Genomic DNA, 25528 nt, shown 5'->3' with positions numbered 1-25528 from the left:
ACCAACAGTATTCTTCACAGAGCTAGAACAAATAATTTCACAATTTGTATGGAAATACAAAAAACCTCGAATAACCAAAGCGATCTTGAGAAAGAAGAATGGAACTGGAGGAATCAACCTACCTGACTTCAGGCTCTACTACAAATCCACAGTTATCAAGACAGTATGGTACTGGCACAAAGACAGAAATATTGATCAATGGAATAAAATAGAAAGCCCAGAGATAAATCCACGCACATATGGACACCTTATCTTTGACAAAGGAGGCAAGAATATACAATGGATTAAAGACAATCTCTTTAACAAGTGGTGCTGGGAAATCTGGTCAACCACTTGTAAAAGAATGAAACTGGACCACTTTCTAACACCATACACAAAAAATAAACTCAAAATGGATTAAAGATCTAAACGTAAGACCAGAAACTATAAAACTCCTAGAGGAGAACATAGGCAAAACACTCTCCGACATACATCACAGCAGGATCCTCTATGACCCACCTCCCAGAATATTGGAAATAAAAGCAAAAATAAACAAATGGGACCTAATTAACCTTAAAAGCTTCTGCACATCAAAGGAAACTGTTAGCAAGGTGAAAAGACAGCCTTCAGAATGGGAGAAAATAATAGCAAATGAAGCAACCGACAGACAACTAATCTCAAAAATATACAAGCAACTCCTACAGCTCAACTCCAGAAAAATAAACGACCCAATCAAAAAATGGGCCAAAGAACTAAATAGACATTTCTCCAAAGAAGACATACAGATGGCTAACAAACACATGAAAAGATGCTCAACATCACTCATTATCAGAGAAATGCAAATCAAGGCCACTATGAGGTACCATTTCACACCAGTCAGAATGGCTGCGATCCAAAAGTCTACAAATAATAAATGCTGGAGAGGGTGTGGAGAAAAGGGAACCCTCTTACACTGTTGGTGGGAATGCAACCTAGTACAGCCACTATGGAGAACAGTGTGGAGATTCCTTAAAAAACTGGAAATAGAACTGCCTTATGATCCAGCAATCCCACTGCTGGGCATACACACTGAGGAAACCAGAAGGGAAAGAGACATGTGTACCCCAATGTTCATCGCAGCACTGTTTATAATAGCCAGGACATGGAAGCAACCTAGATGCCCATCAGCAGATGAATGGATAAGAAAGCTGTGGTACATATACACAATGGAGTATTACTCAGCCATTAAAAAGAATACATTTGAATCAGTTCTAATGAGGTGGATGAAACTGGAGCCTATTATACAGAGTGAAGTAAGCCAGAAGGAAAAACATAAATACAGTATACTAACGCATATATATGGAATTTAGAAAGATGGTAACAATAACTCTGTATACGAGACAGCAAAAGAGACACTGATGTATAGAACAGTCTTATGGACTCTGTGGGAGAGGGAGAGGGTGGGAAGATTTGGGAGAATGGCATTGAAACATGTAAAATATCATGTAGGAAACGAGTTGCCAGTCCAGGTTCGATGCACGATGCTGGATGCTTGGGGCTGGTGCACTAGACGGCCCGGAGGGATGGTATGGGGAGGGAGGAGGGAGGAGGGTTCGGGATGGGGAACACATGTATACCTGTGGCGGATTCATTTTGATATTTGGCAAAACTAATACAATTATGTAAAATTTAAAAATAAAATAAAATTAGAAAAAAATAAAAAAAAAAAAAAAAAAAAAAAAAAAAAACAGAATGATCGCTGTTCATTTCCAAAGCAAACGATTCAGTATCACAGTAATCCAAGTCTATGCCCCAACCAGTAACGCTGAAGAAGCTGAAGTTGAATGGTTCTAGGAAGACCAACAAGACCTTTTAGAACTAACACCCAAAAAGATGTCCTTTTCATTATAGGGGACTGGAATGCAAAGGTAGGAAGTCAAGGAACACCTGGGGTAACAGGCAAATTTAGCCTTGCAATACGGAATGAAGCAGGACAAAGGCTAGTAGAGTTTTGCCAAGAAAATGCACTGGTCATGGCAAACACCCTCTTCCAACAACACAAGAGAAGATTCTACACATGGACATCACCAGATGGTCAACACCGAAATCAGATTGATTATATTCTTTGCAGCCAAAGATGGAGAAGCTCTATACAGTCAGCAAAAACAAGACTAGGAGCTGACTGTAGCTCAGATCACGAACTTCTTATTGCCAAATTCAGACTTAAATTGAAGAAAGTAGGGAAAACCACTAGACCATTCAGGTATGACCTAAATCAAATTCCTTATGATTATACAGTGGAAGTGAGAAATAGATTTAAGGGACTAGATCTGATAGATAGAGTGCCTGATGAACTATGGACTGAGGTTCATGACATTGTACAGGAGACAGGGATCAAGACCATCGCCATGGAAAAGAAATGCAAAAAAGCAAAATGGCTGTCTGGGGAGGCCTTACAAATAGCTGTGAAAAGAAGAGAAGCGAAAAGCATAGGAGAAAAGGAAAGATATAAGCATCTGAATGCAGAGTTCCAAAGAATAGCAAGGAGAGATAAGAAAGCCTTCCTCAGTGATCAGTGCAGAGAAATAGAGGAAAACAGAATGGGAAAGACTAGAGATCTCTTCAAGAAAATGAGAGATACCAAGGGAACATTTCATGCAAAGATGGGCTCAATAAAGGACAGAAATGGTATGGACCTAACAGAAGCAAAAGATATTAAGAAGAGGTGGCAAGAATACACAAAAGAACTATACAAAAAAGATCTTCATGACCTAGATAATCACGATGGTATGATCACTCACCTAGAGCCAGACATCCTGGAATGTGAAGTCAAGTGGGCCTTAGAAAGCATCACTATGAACAAAACTAGTGGAGGTGATGGAATTCCAGTTGAGCTATTTCAAATCCTGAAAGATGATGCTGTGAAAGTGCTGCACTCAATATGCCAGCAAATTTGGAAAACTCGGCAGTGGCCACAGGACTAGAAAAGGTCAGTTTTCATTCCAATCCCAAAGAAAGGCAATGCCAAAGAATGCTCAAACTACCACACAATTGCATTCATCTCACAAGCTAGTAAAGTAATGCTCAAAATTCTCCAAGCCAGGCTTCAGCAATACGTGAACCGTGAACTTCCAGTTGTTCAAGCTGGTTTTAGAAAATGCAGAGGAACCAGAGATCAAATTGCCAACACCCGCTGGATCATGGAAAAAGCAAGAGAGTTCCAGAAAAACATCTATTTCTGCTTTATGGACTATGCCAAAGCCTTTGACTGTGGATCACAATAAACTGTGGAAAATTATGAAAGACATGGGAATACCAGACCACCAGACCTGCCTCTTGAGAAACGAGTCTGCAGATCAGGAAGCAACAGTTAGAACTGCACATGGAACAACAGACTGGTTCCAAATGGGAAAAGGAGTACATCAAGGCTGTATATTGTCACCCTGCTTATTTAACTTCTATGCAGAGTACATCATGAGAAACACTGGGCTGGAAGAAGCACAGCTGGAATCAAGATTGCCGGGAGAAATATCAATAACCTCAGATATGCAGATGACACCACCCTTATGGCAGAAAGTGAAGAGGAACTAAAAAGCCTCTTGATGAAAGTGAAAGAGGAGAGTGAAAAAGTTGGCTTAAAGCTCAACATTCAGAAAACGAAGATCATGGCATCTGGTCCCATTTCTTCATGGGAAATAGATGGGGAAACAGTGGAAACAGTGTCAGATTTTATTTTGGGGGGCTCCAAAATCACTGAAGATGGTGATTGCAGCCATGAAATTAAAAGACGCTTACTCCTTGGAAGGAAAGTTATGATGAACCTAGATAGCATATTCAAAAACAGAAAGATTACTTTGCCAACAAAGGTCCATCTAGTCAAGGCTATGGTTTTTCCAGTGGTCATGTATGGATGTGAAAGTTGGACTGTGAAGAAAGCTGAGTGCTGAAGAATTGATGCTTTTGAACTGTGGTGTTGGAAAAGACTCTTGAGAGTCCCTTGGACTGCAAGGACAACCAGTCCATCCTAAAGGAGATCAGTCCTGTGTGCTCTTTGGAAGGACTGATGCTAAAGCTGAAACTCCAGTACTTTGGCCACCTCATGCGAAGAGTTGACTCATTGGAAAAAACCCTGATGCTGGGAGGGATTGGGGGCAGGAGGAGAAGGGGACAACAGAGGATGAGATGGCTGGATGGCATCACTGACTCGATGGACGTGAGTTTGGGTGAACTCTGGGAGTTGGTGATGGACAGGGAGGCCTGGCGCACTGCAATTCATGGGGTCGCTGAGTCAGACACAACTAAGCGACTGAACTGAACTGAACTGAACTGAAGATACCATGCAAGGTATAGGGATGAACATATTACTTTTCAGATGAGAAAAGTCTATAATCTGAAGATTACAAAAAATTGTGATTACATACTTTTGTTCAAACCACAAAACTTTTTTAAAAAATAACTTATCTGTAAGTCAAAATACACGTGCAGGTGTGTAATTAAGGATACAAACTCTAACACAGAGATTCTTTGCTCCTCAAGTTTTTGACCCTCCAATCAACCTATCAAAGACTCTGAGTCTGACCATGGGAAACCCAACAGGCTTATTTTCCCTGATACAAGCACTTAAATGCATTTATATGTATTCTCTTAATGTCTTATTGTTTTGTTTTTTTTCTCCAGACCCTCCGCTCCCTCGTAGTTGTTTGTTGTTTAGTCATTCAGTCTTGACCAACTCTTTGCAACCCCTTGGACTGTAGCCTGCCAGACTCCTCTGTCCATGAGATTCTCCAGGGAAGAATACTAGAGTGGGTTGCCATTTCCTCCTCCAGGGGATCTTCCTGACCCAGAGACTGAACCGATGTCTCCTGTGTTGGCAGTCATATGTGTGTTGTCAGGCCTGAGGACCTCTTCCATCCTTGTCCAGGGGAGTGCTAACCTTCTGTCCTTTCATATAGCACTATTAATTGCTTTAACAAATTGTACATAAGACTCTCATTTCTTCTCTGAAGACCAGGCACGAGTTCAGAGACTCATGCTGTGATTACAGACCGAGTCCTCCACTACAACCCTCTCCCCAGCCATGGACTCCTGAATCCATCTCACCTGAACACTGCTACCAACTGTACTCCAGCATCTGACACTCTCAAATGTATATTTTTCACTCAGGTGGTACTCAGTGAATATTTGTTGAATGAATGACAACTGAAAAGGGATTACCAGTGGACAGACACAGTGTGTGTTGAACATAAGCTCTACCCACTATTGGAAAAGCCCTGTTCAAATTTGTGTCATTTGAACAGTAAAGTAGCATTAATCTTCTTCTCACTCATTTTTACACAAGGGGAATTTAAAATATGTTTAATCAAAAGTGTTCACTGAGCAATTGGATTGCTATTTGGGTTCTACAAAGCCCCTATCGTTTTAGACCCAGAGGTGGTCTAAGCAGCATTTCAGAAGTCTTTGTGTATACTTTTTATTTCTCACTGTCCGCACCTTCTCTGAAAAGAATGGCTGACAACCTTTCCTTGTGATATCTGAGCTTTTAAGAATGTTGTTTTATCTATTTTTTATGACCAACCTTACACTTGTTAAGTGTAATTCTGGCTTTATGTAACATGAAAAACCTGTGATAGGGTGCCCTGTGAATTAACAAGATTGGGTGGACAAAAGACAAGAAATCATTTAAAAACAAATATTCACATTAAATACCTTGGATAGGTAGGCCTTCTGGGGATTTTTCTCTAATGCAACAAAAGCACACCATTTCTGTTTTCAGAAATAGTTTCTCTCAGATCCAGAGCTCGTCTAAAGCCATATTACATAAGTAAGGGCTTTGTTTGGACATTGGCATTTTACATCTTACAATCTTACTAAATCCTTTTTTGATCAATCTGATATTGAACAGATCTATATTGATTTCTTGTATACTTGTTTATGGTATTTGTTTTGCTATATCTAGGATTAAAAGCCAAATTAACAAGTGTAATCAATTTTCTTAGTGATAAAGAAAAGTCCTCTAGTACCCTTAGACACATTCATCTAGGGATTAAAAAAAAACTAAAGTGAAGATGTTGTAATAAATGGATCGATTTATTCAATCACTGGGCGGAAGAACATTAGCTCTGGGAAAGGGCTTTCCTCTAAGAGCTTTAGTTACCGAGTTTCTCTTGTGTTGCACCAGATGATTTGCATTTTTAGAGAAATTTCATGTCTGCAGCGAGTTCCAGTGAAAACATGAATAAATTGCTTTTCTTTCTCTCTTTTTCTGACTTTATGAAGCTGAATCCATCAGGGGTTGAGTCAAAGTATAATGAAATAAAGGCAGCAACACACCCGCTGGAAACCCTGGCTTACGTTCCTCATTGCCCAAGCCGTTGTCCTGTTAGTGGTCTTCAGGGAGATCCTGGGGCATGTTGCAAATTTTTTAAACCACTACTTTAGAAATCATCTCTAGAAGACAAGAAAATAGACAAACAACAATTAGGAACTTGACAGCCTTTCCACAGCAATTCTTCTCAAGGTCAAATAAATCTTCCTCTCTGAGCCTAACACAATACAGCTACCTAAGAGGCTTTCCTGTTACTCACCTTCCTTCTTTTGCATTCACTGGAGTGAGGGTGAATATGGCCTTCCCAGCTGGTGCTAGTGGTAAAGAACGTGCCTGCCAGTACAGGAGATGTGGGTTCTATTCCTGGGTCGGGAAGATCCCATGGAGGGAGGCATAGCAACCCACTCCAGTACTCTTGCTTGGAGAATCCCATGGACAGAGGAGCCTGGCGGCTACAGTCCATGGGGTCACAAAGAGTCAGACGCAGCTGAAGCAATTTAACATGCATGAAATAGAATACAAAAAAGGATATATATCTATGTATTATGTGTGTACACCTGAATTACTTTGCTGTACAACAGAAACTAACACAGCCATTGGTCTTCATCTACTCTTCAGTAAAATACAATATCTGACAATAATTAGGATATGATTTTTTTAATTTAAAAATTTTGAAAAGTTCTATCACATCCCCTCATACAACATACACTCTCAGTCCACAGAAACAAATCCATTTTTACTCATGATCTGAATGTTGCAGCTGAACAAAAGACAACCTGGTCTCCCTCCTCTTACCAAATGGGCTGTTTTGCTCCAATGTTAAATAGTAGATGAAAGAAGAAATTTATACGAAACAGTGAATCTCAAACTTTAGTGAGCAAGCAGATGACCTTGGTATATCCTTTTAAGATGCAGATTCTGATTTACTAGATCTAGAGTGGGAGATTTACAGGGTTTGGGAGGGAGAAATGGTGTGGTTTCATAGAAAACACTAATCTGATTTTGGTTATTCCATCTTGACCAGAAAAAAATGCAGACTCTGTAATGTGGCATTCACTGGAGAAATTTTTAAAACCGCATGAAGACATCAACACTGTATTTATTTATCTTAAGAAAGTGTTGGGGCAGATTGATAAATGTGAATCAGATACGCTCATTAAAAGTTTAGATATCCTAAAAAAGAAATGCAGGATAATTCTATGTCAATGTAATCAATTCAATTCTTCATCCGGTCTGCCTCCATTCTGTATTTAAGATAATGATGCTTAAGGGGGAAAAAGAACCTATAATTTTGAGTTTGAATATACTTCTGATCCTTGTATAAATTTTAATAGATTTCAAATATTAACAGAAGCGTTTGAAAACGGAATTGCTATGTACCAGAACCTGTAATGGTATGACCTAAATCAAATCCCTGATGATTATACAGTGAAAGTGAGAAATAGATTCAAGGATTAGATCTGATAGAGTGCTTCATGAACTATGGATGGAAGTTCATGACACTATACAGGAGACAGGGATCAAGACCATCCCCAAGAAAAACAAATGGAAAAAGAAAAATGGCTGTCTGAGGAGGCCTTACAAATAGCTGAGAAAAGAAAAGAAGTGAAAAGCAAAAGAGAAAAGGAAAGATACACCCATTTGAATGCAGAGTTCCAAAGAATAGCAAGGAGGGATAAGAAAACCTTCCTTGGTGATCAGTGCAAAGAAATAGAGGAAAACAATAAAATGGAAAAGACTAGAGATCTCTTCAAGAAAATTAGAGATACCAAGGGAACATTTCATGCAAATATGGGCACAATAAAGGAAAGAAATGGTATGGACCTAACAGAAGCAGAAGATATTAAGAAGAGGTAGCAAGAATACACAGAAGAACTGTACAAAAAAGATCTTCACGACCCAGATAATCATGATGGTGTGATCACTCACCTAGAGCCAGACATCCCAGAATGTGAAGTCAAGTGGGCCTTAGAAAGCATCACTATGAACAAAGCTAGTGGAAGTGATGGAATTCCAGTTGAGCTATTTCAAATCCTGAAAGATGATGCTGTGAAAGTGCTGCACTCAATATGCCAGCAAATTTGGAAAACTCAGCAGTGGCCACAGGACTGGAAAAGCTCAGTTTTCATTCCAATCCCAAAGGCAATGCCAAAGAATGTTCAAACTACCGCACAATTGCACTCATCTCACAAGCTAGTTAAGTAATGCTCAAAATTCTCCAAGCCAGGCTTCAGCAATATGTGAACCATGAACTTCCAGATGTTTAAACTGGTTTTAGAGAAGGCAAAGGAACCAGAGATTAAATTGCCAACATCCACTGGATTATCGAAAAAGCAAGAGAGTTCCAGAAAAACTTCTGCAGAAAAACCTCTGCTTTATTGACTATGCCAAAGCCTTTGACTGTGTGGATCACCACAAACTGTGGAAAATTCTTAAAGAGATGAGAATACCAGACCACTTGATCTGCCTCTTGAGAAACCTGTATGCAGGTCAGGAAGCAACAGTTAGAACTGGACATGGAACAGACTGGTTCCAAATCAGGAAAGGAGGAAACATACCTCAAGGCTGTATGTTGTCACCCTGCTTATTTAACTTATATGCAGAGTACGTCATGAGAAACGCTGGGCTGGATGAAGCACAAACTGGAATCAAGATTGACAGGAGAAATATCAACAACCTCAGATATGCAGATAATACCACCCTTATGGCAGAAATTGAAGAACTAAGGAGCCTCTCGATGAAAGTGAGAGAGAAGAGTGAAAAAGTTGGCTTAAAGCTCAACATTCAGAAAACTAAGATCATGGCATCCACTCCCATCATTTCATGGCAAATAGATGGAGAAACAGTGTCAGACTTTTTTTGGGGAGGCTCCAAAATCACCTCAATGGTGACTCCAGCCATGAAATTAAAAGACACTTGCTCCTTGGAAGAAAAGTTATGACCAACCTAGTGTTAGTGTTGTGGCTCAGTCGTGCCCGACTCTTTGTGACCCCATGGACTGCAGCCCACCAGGCTCCTCTGTCCATGAGATTTTCCGGGCAAGGACACTGGAGTGGGTTGCCATTAAAAGCAGAGACATTACTTTGCCAACAAAGGTCCATTTACTCAAGGCTATGGTTTTTCCAGTAGTCATGTATGGTTGTGAGAGTTGGACTATAAAGAAAGCTGAGCACCGAAGACTTGATGCTTTTGAACTGTGGTGTTGGAGAAGATTCTTGAGAGTCCTGTGGACTGCAAGGAGATCCAACCAGTCCATCCTAAAGAAAATCAGTCCTGTATATTCATTAGAAGGACTGATGTTGAAGCTGAAACTCCAGTACTTTGGCCACCTGATGTGAAGAACTAACTCATTTGAAAAGACCCTGATGCTGGGAGGGATTGGGGGCTGGAGGAGAAGGGGATGACAGAGGATGAAATGGCTGGATGGCATCACTGACTCAATGGGCATGAGTTTGAGTAAACTCCGGGAGTTGGTGATGGACAGGGAGGCCTGGTGTGCTGCAGTCCACGGGGTCATAAAGAGTCGGACATGACTGAGGGACTGAACTGAGCTGAACTGAGAACCTGCAGTATAAAAGACCACAGGTCAGTATCTACCAAATATCTACCCAAATCTACCCAAATTTAAAAGATGTGTCCTGCTTTAAAATTTGTTATATCTTGACTGTTATACTCATCAGATATAGAATAACCACATCATGATTTCTGCCTCAAAACACCAGCGGAACAGATTACCTTGTTTGTTAACAAAAAGTAGGAAAGTATTACCAAGAAATGTTGATGGTTTTGTTTTGTTTTGTTTTGGTCAAAGTGGGGATTATTTGGTTGGTTTTCATTGTTGTTTTTGTTTTGTTTGTGTGGTAAAGTGGGATTGACTCTGTAATCTCGGGCTTTTGTTCACAGAATTGTTATAGACTATAAAATGAGAAGTTCCATGAATGACAAACCAGTATTACCAAAAATAGGGGTGGGGGTGAAAAAAGAAAAAAGGGAAAGAAAGTCAAAGAAAGAAAGAAGCATCAAATCATATACTACCATCAAGGATGTTGGCACTTAAACCACGCTTCACATGACCAAACTGGTGACATTTGCACTTTGTGATTATCATATGCAATTTCTTTCTCTCACACACACAAAATCCATTCTCACACTTTGCTGTGTATCCCAGGAGACTGACTTCAGACTGCATCTCACAATTTCATTGCCTTCTGTGTTCCTAGTTTGGATTAATCCAAAGGAGTCTTCAGCCAGGGAATAGAGGTTATGTGGTGAAAAAGGTCAAGAGTTATGCACTTACCCCTGACTTCAGCTCAGTTCTGACATCCGTGACACCACAGCCACTGCTTCCAGGCTCGGTTGGGTGAGCCCTGTTCTAAACTTTCATCCCTCACTCCCGAGTCCAATAACTTCCTCCTCTTCCCTTTTACTCTTGGCCTGGGGAAGATAATGGCATAGCATCCTTCCACTGCCAGTCACTGAGTGCCTCAGCATCCTTTGTTGTTCAAGTTCTGCTCTTATCTCTCTCTCTCTTCTTTTTAATTTATTTTAATTGGAGGATAACTACAGTATTGTGATTGTTTTTGCCATATATCAACATGAATCAACCATAGGCATACATAAGTCCCCTCCCTCCTGAACCCCCTCCCGCCTCCCTCCACCCCCAGCCCTCCAAGTTGTCACAAAGCACTGGCTTTGGGTGCCCTGTGTGATATAACCAACTTCCCCTGGATATTTTACATGTGGTAATGTGTATGTTTCAATGCTATTCTCTCAAAGCATCCCACCTCTCCTTCCACTGAGTCCAAAAGTGTTCTTTGTGTCTCCTTTGCTGCCCTGCATATAGGATCATCGGTACCACCTTTCTAGATTCCATCAGTTCAGTTCAGTTCAGTTCAGTCGCTCAGTCGTGTCCGACTCTTTGCGACCCCATGAATCGCAGCACGCCAGGCCTCCCTGTCCATCACCAACTCCTAGAGTTCACTCAGACTCACGTCCATCGAGTCAGTGATGCCATCCAGCCATCTCATCCTCTGTCGTCCCCTTCTCCTCCTGCCCCCAATCCCTCCCAGTTAATACGTGATATTTGTCTTGTTCTGACTTACTTCAGAACTCTGTATAACAGGTTCTAAGTTCATCCACCTCATTAGAACTGACTCAAATACATTTCTTTTTACAGCTGAGTAATATTCCACTGTGTATATATACCACAGCTTCCTTCCTTATCCGTTCATCTGCCGATGGACATCTAGGTTGCTTCCATGTCCTGTCTATTGTAAACAGTGCTGCAGTGAACACTGGGGTACCTGTGTATTTTTCAGTTCTGGTTTCCTCTGAGTATACGCCCAGTAGTGGAATTTCTGGTAGTTTTATTTCTAGTTTTTTTAAGGAATCCCCATACTGTTCTCCTGGAGTAGGAAATGGCAACCCACTCCAGTATTCTTGCCTGGAGAATCCCAGGGACAGAGGAGCCTGGGGGGCTGCCGTCTGTGGGGTCGCACAGAGTCAGACACGACTGACGCACTTGAGCAGCAGCAGCAGCGGCACACTGTTCTCCACAGTGGTTGTATCAGTTTGCATTCCCACCACCAGTGTAAGAGGGTTCCCTTTTCTCCACACCTTCTTCAGCATTTAATGCCCTTGTCTCTTAACGGCCCCTTCATTAATGTCCAGAAGCCCAGTTGAATGTGCCATCTGCTTCCTCCTGACTGATACCCACTCTTCCTCCATTGTGAGTATCAAGTGAGGTGGCTAAAGGCAAGTGAGTACAAGGAATATTAGGAAGCTTCCCCTTGGTGAAGAGTTCAGTCAATGAGAGAACAGTGCTAATGAGGCCATAATGCGTGTCTGGCTGCGCTCCAGGCTCACAGGCTGTATCTCTGACCAGCCATTTTACACACCATCAGTTACAAGGAGGACCATGCCCAAAAGGACATGTCTGTGCCAACCCATCACCACTCCTGGGAATAATAATTCAGAGATGAGCCATTCAGTTGAGGTAGCTTCAAAATCATCTTGGTTCCCAAAGGAAAGCTTTTGTAATGTGATTCTAGTGAAAATTGTACATAGGTTATTTTAAATAATAAAACCATCCCCATCAATATCTTTGTCCAAGATCTAATTTCATTTTGTTACTTAATCTGTAGCTCATTCCTAATGACATAGGTTAAAAGTCAAGTTTATTAAAATATGCCCTATATTGGCAATTGGACTCAGGATTATAAGTATATATATATTCAACTCACTTCTTTAAAATTTTTCTACTGTTGTGATTAACTGAATGAAATGATATAATGCTGTCTAGAAGATAAGCAGTTAAATTTTAATTCATTTATTTAAAGTGATTTTTTTGATTATCAAGTGTGAATGACAAATTTCAGTGTATATACTCTGTTCTCAGTACAGTTACCTTTTAAAACCACATTGTAATAGGCCATTGTTGATGTACTACTGTATTAATGTTGATGTACTGGGCTTAATTCCATGGTGTTAATTCTATATGATCTGAATACATGGGGCAGGGGTAGTGACTTCTCCATTTTTTGGAAATCAGTTTCTGAGACTCTCTACTCTCGGCATGATAAAGAGCTATTTCTACTAAAATTGAATCTATGGCTTTAAGTAAATTGTGCTGTGATGCAAAAGTAAAATATAAGCTCCTCATTAACAATGTCATAATGCTACAATCACCTAGAAGATACGAGCAGTTTTCATACATGGTATTTATTCTTAATCATTTTCATAAAACACAATCTGAATTTTATTTTTTAACAAAACCCTTTGAGACATTTTGATAAGGTCAACAGAAAGCACAGTCTTTTAACATGAGGTGATCAACTTTTTGCCAATAGCAGGACCAGCAGACCTAATGGAGTAATAGCTGCAGGGTCCAGCTAAATATAATATACGAACGTAATCAACCTCTATGATGACTATTCAGAAGTAATCCCTTTAGCTTTGAACTGCAACACATATTTCAACAGGGCAAAAACCTTATGAAGAAATTCTCTGCAGACCACACTGATACAATACAGCCTTCATATCCTGCTCGATGTGTTTGCTGCTTATAGTGAGTTTTAAATTTAAGGTAATGACTGCTGTATATTCATGTGAGCATACAACAATACTTTTGATTTGTTGTGGAAAGGTTGAATCCATTACCAGGGGTCTAGTCTATAAACTCTGACACAACCTTTACATATGAGTTATTATTTACCCTTTTCTAGTAAGGCCACTAAGATGTTTTGCATGACAAAATGATAAAATTTCATTCACCTTTTCAGCCACAGAACTACCAGGTAACATCTTTTCCATTTCAATTTATACTCACTTCCAGATAGCATTTTTAAAATCTCATTTGTGTATCATACTGTATTATATGAAAATTATATGCCATTGTCTTCGTGTAAAGGAATGGGATTGTAGGTTTATTGCAATTCAGCATTGTTGACTTATTCTATTGCTCTTCGGTACAAGGTTAAGCTAAAAGCTAGTGAAATCAGATCCTTTTCTTGCCCACTTATGGGAATCTATGCTTTGAGAGTCTTTGGCTCAGATGATAAAGAATCTGCGTGCAATGCAGGAAGACCCAGTTTTGATTCCTGGGTGGGGTAGATCCTATGGAGAAGGGAACGGCAACCCACTCCAGTATTGTCGCCTGGGGAATTCCAGGGACAGAGGAGCCTGGCGGGCTACAATCCATGGGGTCTCAAAGAGTTGGACACAACTAACACTTTGACTTTCACTATTACTAACAAGGAGATACCTGTTTCTGTTGAAATGGTAAGCAGTGTAAGCAAACACCACAGTCCCAAGTTTGCACTGTTTCTGGTCTCCCTTGCTAGAGTGATATGGGTCCTAATCTTCCAGCTTCCTTGAATGCCTACAGGTCAAACATCTCAAATCATACCTTAAGTCAAACCTACAGCAGGAAAACTAGGTTAGGAATCAAATTGAGTGCGTTTGCAAGATGGAACCAAGAGTCAACCGTCCCATGATTCTCACCTTATTGCAAGTGAACAGAAATCTCTGAACACCTGAATAACTTCAAAAGTTCCTTTATGTAAGGTAACCTTTGTTAAGGTTTCCTACTACAGTGGAAAAAAAAGATGTCCCTTTCAACATAGGGGACTGGAATGCAAAAGTAGGAAGTCAAGAGATACCTGAAGTAACAGGCAAGTTTGGTCTTAGAGTACAGAAATAAACAGGGTAAAAGTTAACAGAATTTTGCCAACAGAACACACTGATCATAGCAAACACCCTTTTCCTACAATACAAGAAATGACCCTACACAAGGATATCACCAGATGGTCAATACTGAAATCAGATTGATTATATTCTTTGTAACGAAGATGGAGAAGCTCTATACAGTCAACAAAAACAAGACCAGGAGCTGACTGTGGCTCAGATCATGAACTCCTTAAATTGAAGAAAGTGGACTATTAGACTACTCAGGTGTGACCTAAATTAAATCCCTTCTGATTATCCAGTGGGAATGACAAATAGATTCAAGAGATTAGATCTGATAGAGTGCCTGAAGAACTATGGATGGAGGTTCATTATACAGGAGGCCATGATCAAAACCATCCCAAGAAAAATAAATACAAAAAGGCAAAATGGTTGTCTGAGGAGGCATTACAAATAGCTGAGAAAAGAAAATAAGAAATGGCAAAGGAGAAAAGGAAAGATATATCTATCTGCATGCAGAATTCCAAGGAATAGCAAGCAGAAATTTAAAAAAAAAAAAAAAAAAAGGTCTTCCTAAATGAACAATGCAAAGAGATAGAGGAAAACAACAGAATGGGAAAGACTAGAGATCTCTTCAAGAAAGTTACAGATACCAAGGGAACATTCCATGCAAAGATGGGAACAATAAAGGACAAAAATGGTATGCGCCTAATAGAAGCAGAGGATATTAAGAAGAGGTGGCAAGAATACACAGAAGAACTATACAAAAAAGATCTTAATGACCCAGATAACCACGATGGTATGATCACTCACCTAGAGCCAAACATCCTGGAGTACAAAGTCAAATAGGCCTTAGGAAGCATCACTAAGAACAAAGCTAGTGGAGGTGATGGAATTCCAGTTGAGCTATTCCAAATCCTGAAAGATGATGCTGTGAAAGTGCTGCACTCAATATGCCAGCAAATTTGGAAAACTCAGCAGTGGCCACAGGACTGGAAAAGGTCAGTTTTCATTCCAATCCCAAAGAAAGGCAATGCCAAGGAATGTTCAAACTACCACACAGTTGCACTCATCTCACACACTAGCAAAGTAATGCTCAAAATTTTCCAAGCTAGGCTTCAACAGTACTTGAACTGAGAACTTCCAGATGTTCAAGCTGGATTTAGAAAAGGCAGAGGAACCAGAGATCAAATCACCAACATCTGTTGGGCCATAGAAAAAAACAAAAAATTTCCAGAAAGACATCTGCTTCATGGACTATGCTAAAGCCTTTGTGTGGATCACAGCAAACTGTAGAAAATTCTAAAAGAGATGGGAATACCAGACCTGCCTCCTGAGAAACTTGTATGCAGGTCAAGAGGCAGCAGTTAGAATTGGTCATGAAACAACAGACCGGTTTCAAATTGGGAAAGGAGTACAACAAGGCTGTACATTGTCACCCTGCTTGTTTAATGTATATGCAGAGTACATCATGCAAAATGCTGGGCTGGATGAAGTGCAAGCTGGAATCAAGATTCCCAGGAGAAATATCAATAACCTCAGATATGCAGATGACACCATCCTAATGGCAAAAAGTGAAGAGGAACTAAAGAGCCTCTTGATGAAAGTGAAAGAGGAGAGTGAAAAAGCTGGCTTAAAACTCAGCATTCAAAAAACAATGATCATGGTATCTGGTCCCATCACTTCATGGCAAACAGATGGGGAAACAATGGAAATAGTGACAGACTTATTTTCTTGGGCTCCAAAATCTCTGCAGATGGTGACTGCAGCCATAAAATTAAAAGATGCTTGCTTCTTGGAAGAAAAGTTATGACCAACCTAAGCAGTGTAACCAACCAAAATCAGAGACATTACTTTGCCAGCAAAGGTCTGTATAGTCAAAGCTATAGTTTTTCCAGTAGTCATGTGTGGATGTGAGTTTTGGATCATAAAGAAGGCTGAGCACTAAAGAGTTGATGCTTTTGAGCTGTGGTGTTGGTGAAGACTTTTGAGAGTCCGTTGGACTACAAGAGATCAAACCAGTCAATCCTCAAGGAAATCAATCTTGAATATTTATTGGAAGGACTGATGGTTAAGCTGGAGCTCCAATACTTTGACCACCTGATGTGAAGAGCTGACTTATTAGCAAAGACCCTGAAACTGAAAGACTGAAGGCAGGAAGAAAAGGGGATGACAGTGGACAAGATGGGTGGATGGCATCACCAACTCGATGGACATGGGTTTGAGCAAGCTCCAAGAGATGATGAAGGACCAGGAAGCCTGGTGCGCTGCAGTCCCTAGGGTCAGAAAGAGTTGGACATGACTGAGTGACTGAAGAACAACAACACAGCAAGTGTAAATGCCTTTTATTTAAACCAGAAATTGTGACCCAAGTTGAGTAAAAGAAAAGCTGTAGATACAGTTATTCTTCTCAGAGAATCTACTTGAAAATATTTCACAATAAAAATCACCTTGGCTCAACACCTGGGGAATGAATGTTAAACAATTATTTGAGACCAGCCAGGTATAATTTCAAAGTTGGAAAGTCCAGGAACAATTTCTCCAGTTTAAGAAATATTGTTTAAAAAAAAAAAAAAGAAATATTGTTACACCCTGCCAAACCAAAGGGAATGCTGAATTGAAGACATTAGATAGTATAAAATAGGCATTAGGATGTCTGGATGGTTCTCTATATTGTAATGCATTGAAAATATTCAACTGAGAAGCCCAAGGTAGTTCTTTACTTCAAAGAGTGATGGAATATATTAGTTAAAGTAAAGGCTAAGCTTCTATTACAAAAAGTCCCAAAGGTACAGTAGCTTAAGTGTATGGAAGTTTGTTTCTTCCCTAATCCTGAAGTGAGCTGTCTACATTTACAAGGTAGTCCCACAGGCATTCAGAAGGTCATGACCTTCTGTCTTATTGCTCCACCATCCTCCAGGGCAGGGTTTCTCAATATTGCACTATTAAAATTTTGAGCTGAATAATTTTTTTGTTGGGGAGAATAGTATGTCTGTCATGAGCGTTGTAAGATATTTAGCAGCATCCTTGGTCTCTACCCACTAGATGCCAATTGCACTTCCACCTACCAATTTTAACAACAAAAATATCTGCAGATGTTTCCCAACCTTCTCTGTGGAGAAAAGTCATCCAGTTGAGAACCACTGACTTGGATGTCATTATCATCTGCATGGTCGGAACCAAATCATAATTTTCCATGTTCAAGATTGAGGAAATGGAAAGTTTAAGGAGAAATGAATGCCCATTGCCTAATGCTCAGACCCAAAAGCAGTATGTATCATTCTGTCCACACTCACTGATGAGAACTTATTCATGTGCCTTCAACCAAATCTGTATATGCTGATGGGGAAGATTTAGGAGAGTACAAAAAACACTGATAAGTGAAAGACAGAAGGAATTACTGGAGCCATGTCTTGTGTATTCAAGAGAGAATGAGATCTAGTAAAGAAGTAGAGGGGTTGGCCTTAGATAGGAGCATGGGGACATGAAACACGCAGAGCAGAATTAAGAGAATAACTCTGGGCACAGAGCTTGTAGAAGCTTTTTCCTACTATGTTTTATTTCCTCTATGAAAATGGAAAATAAATCATCAGATGAGAATTATGATGCATATGGAGAGTTGTAGGTTTTAGAAAATGGGGAAAAAAAGAGTAAATAAGTCATCTAGGAAAGTGGAAGAATGAATGGACTTGCTGCTGCTGCTAAGTCGCTTCAGTCGTGTCTGACTCTGTGCAACCTCATAGACAGCAGCCCACCAGGCTCCCCCGTCCCTGGGATTCTCCAGGCAAGAACACTGGAGTGGGTGCCATTTCCTTCTCCAATGATGAATGGACTTAGGAATGTTTAATAGGATGGCCTGAACATATTAATGACATGACATGCATGCAGCCTCAGTCTTGTCCAACTCTTTGAGACCCCATGGACTTTAGCCTACCAGGCTCCTTTGTCCATGGAATTCTCCAAGCAAGAACACTGGACTGAGTTGCCATTTTCTACTCCTGGGGATCTCCCCAATCCAGGGATTGAGTCTGCATATCAAGCATCTCCTGTATTGGCAGGCAGATTCTTTACCACTATGCTACCTGGGAAGCCGTGAAGGGTTCCCCCTAATGTCTGTGACCATGAATTTAAAATGAGACCCACTTGTATGTTTTTCCAGCTGAACCTTATGCTTCAGGACAGGAATAGGCAGCATGTTGGATTTACCTAGGGTTATAGTGTTGTCAAGTGAGTACAACAAAGTGAGAAAAGGTTAAGGAAGTCAGTGTTTATGCAAGAGGGTGAATGACCATGGAATTTGAACAGTTCAAAGAAGGGAAAGAGGAAATCAAAACAGAGAGAACAATGAAAAGATGATAGAACTGGAAATCCCAGTAGGGTTGAGGAACTGCTGGTGGTGGGGTCATAGAGGGAGTGATCTAGAAAGGATAAAAGCTGGTAGTCAGCTAGTTGAACACAGGTAACTGAGGGGGCCTGCAGTTACTGGTAGTGATGAAGTCTCAGAGTGCGCACGGGAACTGGTGGCTGCAGTAAGGTAAAGACAGTCTGAAAGAACAGAGCTCAAGGAATTGAGATCCAGGGCAAAAGAGCCTTCTACATGAACATTTAAGTTGCTAAATTAAGAAAGTAGTAGGAAAGTGACAATAAGCCAGTGATCCAATGAACTGAGAATACTGCAGTCGCAGTGGATCACAACAATAGTTGAGTATGTAACTGATGACGTGAGTTTCAGGAAGAGAAGACGGGAAGGCAAGTGCCCTGAAAGAGAATAATAGGGAGGAGGACACCTGCCCATCTCCAAGTCCAATACTAAGAGGACCAAGGGAAAGAAAAAAGGGTTTCTGGGCTGGCAGTATCCTCAGAGGACAGCCAGGTTTCTGTCAGAGCAAGAAAGGAAAATAAATTTCACAAAATAAAGTGAGAATACAGTGGAAATATTTCAGGAGTTGTGGTAAGTGAGAGATAGACACCAAATATGAAATGTGCCAAACCTTATGAAAAGTAGAATGCAGGAAATGAAGAGGGACATGGACACCTGTCATCAGCAAGGATAAAGAGCATCTTATTAGATACATCCCAGTGCATTCAAGTCAAAAGTGGAAGGGCAGATAAGAAGGTTAAGTAACAAATTAGCATTATCTATTCATGTCTAAGTTTCCTAAGTCTTATTATTTGGATGCTTTATATAGGTCTCTAAATTAATTGTCCTTCTCAGTTTTTGTTTAACGAGTCATCTGATCCTCAAACAGTGGCTATTCCGGTTGCTGTTTCATATATCACTAGAATTCTGTGGGTTAGGAATTCCAATATGGCTTGGCTAGACATCAGTTGAGGTTACCTAGTGATGACACTCAACTGACAGATGGGTGGATTTGCTACTGACTGGAGCTTTGGTAGGATGGTTAGAAGGTCATCTGGGACTGTCAACTGGAGCATCTATACATGGCCTTGCAGGACAGCAATCTCAGGGTGGTAGGATTTCTTATATGGCAACTGGCTTCCTCCAAAGCAAGAATCCTAAGAGAATCAAATGGAAGCAGCATAGCTTTTTCTGATTTAGCTTCAGAACTCATGCAGTCACTTCCTCCACATGCTACTGATTACAAAAGAGTCCTAAGCCTAGCTTAGTTTCAGCAGGAGGGAAATTGGATTCTGTCTCTTGAAGGGGCAATGGCAAGGTCATACTTCTAAGGAACATGCAGAGTGGGAGATATCATTGTGGCCATCTTTGACCAATATTATCTGCCCTGGTAACACAAGTGATACATAACAGCTTTGTCTATATAACATTACATTACACACAGTTGATAAGAGTAAGAGTTGTTGTTGTATTATGTTAATCCCTCAGTGTGTCCAGTTCTTTGCCACCCCATGGATTGTAGCCCACCAAGCTCCTCTGTCCAAGGGATTCTCCAAGCAAGAATACTGGAATGGGTTGCCATTCTCTTCTCCAGGAGATCTTCATAACCCAGAGATCAAACCTGGGTCTCCTGCATTGCAGGCAGTTTCTTTACTGTCTGAGACACCAGATACCCCTGAAAAGGGATTTCCAGGTTCAAACTCGAAAGAACTGAAAACTGTATTTGAGATAAAACATTAAATGTATACATGTTTTTTCTTTAGGAGAGTCTAGAAGATCCACAATGGAAAGTTTATATCACACCTCAGAGTTTTCGGAAGAGGAATCCAGTGGGTATGATAAATGAAGTTAAACTTTCTATTAAGTATCCACATTATACAAGATACTAAATATTAATACAATGTAATTCTCCAAACACACATAAAAAGTAACTTCATCTAACACTTGATAAGTCATAGATAATACTGAAACACAGTATTTTTTTAAAAAATCACAAATGTACTTTACATAAGGTTAAGTACTTTTAATCTTTTCAGCTATGTCTAAAAATTACAGAATACAAAATGCAGTCAATCCTTGAACAACATGGAGGTCAGGGGTGCTAACCCTCCTCCACACAGTGGAAAGTATCCATATAACCTATAGTCAGCCCTTCATATACTTGTTTCCTCCATATCCTCAGCTCTGCATCTGCAGATTCAACCAGCCACCAATTGTATATAGTACTACAGTGCTTTACTGTTGAAAAAAGTCTGCGTATAAGTGGACTCCCAAAGTTCAAACTCATGTTGTTCAAGGTCAGTTGTAACGTGGCAAGTGTGTGTGTGTGTGTTTTTAACTTTCTAGCCCAATATAAAATTTCATAATTTATTTCAGATTTTCAGGTAATCAGAAAAAATGACACTTAAACCAGCTTTTGATTCAGCAACAAAGGAAGAAGAAATTTACCGTACCACCTCAGTCTTCAGTACCTGTTACAGGAGTATGGTACAGATAATACAGATAGAGTTGTAATAAAGATAGGGTTATAACAAAACTATGACTATGTTTTCATTGGAATTTGTATTACAATTTGCTACCGATTTAGTCTAAAACATTTAAATTCTTGAAAAATAAATTTATCTCAAGTGCTTAGGAATACCAATAATTATCCATAAGCTAAATTGTAAAATTTTCCTCTTATCCATTATTCTACAAGAAATAGTGCTACTTTAGAATTGAAATTTGGTTGTGTCTAATGAGAAAATCATTTTAAGCTTAAGGAAATCTATGCTGAATAAAGGTGGGATAAAGATTTATTAAAATTCCAGAGAATCTTTTTAATATATGTAAAAGGATTGTAAGCAATAGACTACCATATTGGTAACTACTGCTCCGACAGTTTGCTTTACTTGGGAAAGTGAGAATAATTTTACTTTTTATACATAACTGGTTAAAATTTTTCCACATACATGACTATACATTGTGTATAGTACGTTTTATTGTTTTAACAATAAAAACTGTTAAAGACCAAAATGATTCTGTTACCACAGTGTAAAGTGTTTCCTTAAGCATTTTCTTTACAAATACACCATCTCATCTCACTGTTTAAAAAGATTGACTATGAGAAAACTTTTATTTGCTTTACAAGAATATTCTAGCTTTGAAGTTCTAAATCCAAATAACAGATGCTTATTTTTCCCCTCTAAAACCACTTCTGTAATAGCAGCCTTTTGCTAGAGTGTCTTCTTAAACTAATTTTAAGATCCCTTAAAAAGATGTTTGGAAAGTTTTGTGGGACTATTTTTAATCCCCACATTTTTGAAAACACTTCAGGGCAGTAGATGTGTGAAACATAAGCCTGTCGGGAAGGTCAGTAGAAACCGGAATTGACGATCGAATGCTAAACAGCCACACTGCTCTCCCTTCTGATAGATTTAATCAAAAGGTTTCTCTGCTGGTTTCTCCTTAAATTTCAATTTGAGTCATTTTTATTTGTGAAACTGAAAAGAAAATCAAGCTCTTATGATGACAGATGCAAATCACAACCACATCAAATGCTAGTTCTTACCTATAAAAGGCCCTTCCATAAATAATGCAGCGAGGACCACTCACTGAGAAGGCATACGTATCTACAATGGTCTCTAATTCCTTTTTTATCAAAGTAACAGCACCTAAAGTACAGCATTCCATAATGTACCACAATTACTTGAGCTTTCGTGTTCTTCTTTAAAGAACTGGTACAATTTCATCATGCCTTTTCAACTTTTCATACTTTCTCATAAGAATCCCTGAAAGTGGTAAAAAAAAAAAAATGTATCCCAGGTTACAATAAACAAATATTTTTGTGCTCCCACATTTTAGGTTAACATTGATAATATCCTGGGGTAGACATGCGCTGATCTAATTTTTAAAGGACCCTTTATCTTTATTCTCTTCCTTTATTTCCTCCCTTCTAGGTACCTTCCTTTCCTCTCATAGGGCGGTGATTGCGTCTGCACAGGAATGATAGTATACATAGAAATGTAGAAGACATTTCTGGTTAACTTTCAAGAGTCTCCTTTAAAGGTGAAATATAGGGAGTCTTTAGACAAAGAAATGACTTCCATTAAGTTGAAAAGTTTTAAATGCCTTCCTTCCGAAGTTACTTTACCCAGATATTTTTTTAAGGAATGTATTGTATTAACATTATTACTAATTGATAGTTATCTCTTCTCCCCCTGCCCCCTACATACATACCACAGAAATTATAAACAGTGACCTGGAGAATAATGTGGTCGTGTAATTATTTGGAGAGCCTTATTTTGTTAAAAAAAAAAAAAAAAAAAGAAAGAAAACCCGAATTGACTGAAAATCAAATAAAGAAAAAGATTCAAATGCTCTAGATTTTGTTTATATATTACTAAAAATTGATTTTGTTTCCAAACATCTTGCTTTTGTTTCTAACTTCTCAAGCTCTGTCTGACATAACAGTTCATAAAATCATACCCATAAACAATGAGATTGCAACTGATTATATTGTTATTGTCTCCAAATTTTTGAATGTATATATAACAACTTTACATTTTATATAGCTATAATTATATGTATATATAAATATGAATTGTATCAATATTAAAAAAAGTTTTTCATCATTATTTGCTTAGACAATAAAGAATTTACCAGGGTGAATAACTTTGCCATCAGAGAACAACTTCTCACCATTTGTAATCCCTAAACTTTAAAACATGTTCAGAACCCACGAGTGGTCAAAGAAATACAAATTGAAGCAGCAGTGTAATCCTAACATTTTATCTACCATATGATCAATATTTGAAAAGAATAAAAAATAGCCAATGTTACAATGGTAGGTAAAACAAAGCAGAAGTGTAAGTTGTAAAAAATAAAAAAATTTTTAAATCTCAGAGCAAATTAACAGCATGTACCAAAAGCCTTTAAACATTTTTTGACCCTAAAATTTCACCTCTAAGAATTTGTCTCAGGAAATCAGACAAGTGAGAAATATTGAAGATGCAAAGCTATTTATTGAAGTTCCTTTTGCAGGCTAGTATATGAATAAACAAAACCTATTAATAGATTCAACCTAAATACCCAATAATAAGTAATTAGTCAAATAATTTATAGCAGTATTAATCCTTCATGGGCTTCCGTGGTGGCTCAGTGGTAAAACATTTGCCTGCCAATGCAGGTGATGCCAGTTTGATCCTTGGGTCTCCCCTGGAGAAGGAAATGACAACCCATTCCAGTATTCTTGTGAAAATCCCCATGGACAGAGAAACCTGGCAGGCTACAGTCCATGGGGTCACAAAAGAGTCAGACTTGACTTAGCAATTAAGCAACAACAACAGTAATACCTTTCATACTAGGCATATTAGTTTTCTATTGCTGCTGCAACTAATTACCACAAATTTAGTATTTATATTTACATTTATATTACTGAATATGCATAGAAGCAATTCCTGAAAGATACACCACTGAATGTTAATAGTTACTTACAAGTGATAGAATTTTTTTTTTCATTTTCTGTATTTAAATCCATGAGCATGCATTGTTGGCATATTAATACATAAATAAATATAAAACAAAATAATTTTTCTACTTTTTCTTCTGTGACCTTGGGAGAAAAATTCCCTCATTTTTGACCCCTTTTTTTTTTTAAGATTTATTTATTTGCTTTTGGTTGTGCTGGGTCTTCAGTGCTGCACACAGGCTTTCTCTGGTTGTGGCTAGCAGGGTCTGCTCTTCGTTGGGGAGCATGGGATTCTCATTGCAGTGGCTTCCCTTGTTGCAGAACACAGGCTGTTAGGAGAGTGGGCTTCAGCAGTCACAGCACAGGGACTCAGTAACTGCGCCTCACGGGCTCTAGAGAACCGGCTCAGTAGTCGTGGCACTCCAGGCTTAGTTGTTCCATGGCATGTGAGAAGCTTCCGGACCATGAATGGAACCCATGACCCTTGCATTGGCAGGCAGATTCTCACCCACTAGACCACCAGGGAGGCCCCCTGACCCCTGTTTCTTAATCAGAAAAATGAGCTACATGATATTTTTCTCATCCTTTCCAACTCTAAGACTTTCTGATTCTAAACCAGCCACTCAACTCAGGTTCGATCTAAACTTAAAAGGAAAAAGGGGGGAAATTTTAAGGATGGAAGGAAGCCATCAAGGATATAAGAATCCTCTTCATTTTGCCAATTTCACACACCGTAGAAAACTAGAATTGCTTTTTATGGGCTGCCGTCTATGGGGTCGCACAGAGTCGGACACGACTGAAGTGACTCAGCGGCAGCAACTCATTCAAGACTGAGGTTCCCAATGAAGTTGTTTATTCACCTTTGTTAATTGTCAAAATGCTCTTGATTTATTCTAGCTTTTAAACTACATGTCCTAAACTGTTATTATTAAAGCAGCAGCACCGAGGATATTGTAAATGATCAGAGACAAGACAGAGAAGCTATTAATGTATCCATGGAGCCAACATTCATGATGGAGAACACAATAGATGTCTTATCAAATGAGTAAATAAACAAGACACATTGTTATAAAAACTTGAACGATAAATGAGATGTGATAGATAATAATGGAGAAGGGCCATAAGGGAAGGACTCTCTGAGGAAGTAATATTTGAACAGAGACCTGCAAGATCACTTCATCTCCATTTGGCTAACTATAACAACAACAAAAAAAAGATGGACAATATCAAGTGATCAGGACAATGTAGAGAA

General features: G+C 39.2%; 1 protein-coding gene and 1 non-coding gene across 4 annotated transcripts in view; one reads left to right on the top strand and one right to left on the bottom strand.

Annotated features, from left to right (window-relative positions):
- TTC29 (tetratricopeptide repeat domain 29) overlaps positions 1-24266 on the top strand; it is a 286353-nt gene extending 262087 nt beyond the window's left edge. Inside the window, exons 12-13 of one of the 3 annotated variants that reach the window (XM_070385623.1) lie at positions 20591-20656; positions 21204-24266. In XM_070385623.1, the coding sequence (XP_070241724.1) occupies positions 20591-20656; positions 21204-21235 (98 nt within the window). In that variant the 3' untranslated portion in view covers positions 21236-24266. Of the gene's footprint in view, positions 1-20590; positions 20661-21203 lie in introns of all 3 variants that reach the window. The other 2 variants (XM_070385625.1, XM_070385624.1) reach the window with 2 other exon arrangements.
- LOC138991523 (U6atac minor spliceosomal RNA) lies at positions 4786-4913 on the bottom strand. Its single transcript, XR_011467503.1, has one exon. It is a non-coding gene; the product is annotated as a U6atac minor spliceosomal RNA (small nuclear RNA).
- Positions 24267-25528: the final 1262 nt, after the last annotated feature.

This window comes from Bos mutus, chromosome 17 (genome assembly GCF_027580195.1).
Source record: "Bos mutus isolate GX-2022 chromosome 17, NWIPB_WYAK_1.1, whole genome shotgun sequence".
In the NCBI taxonomy this organism is placed as follows: Eukaryota; Metazoa; Chordata; class Mammalia; order Artiodactyla; family Bovidae; genus Bos; species Bos mutus.
This window is presented reverse-complemented; position numbering and strand designations above follow the sequence as displayed.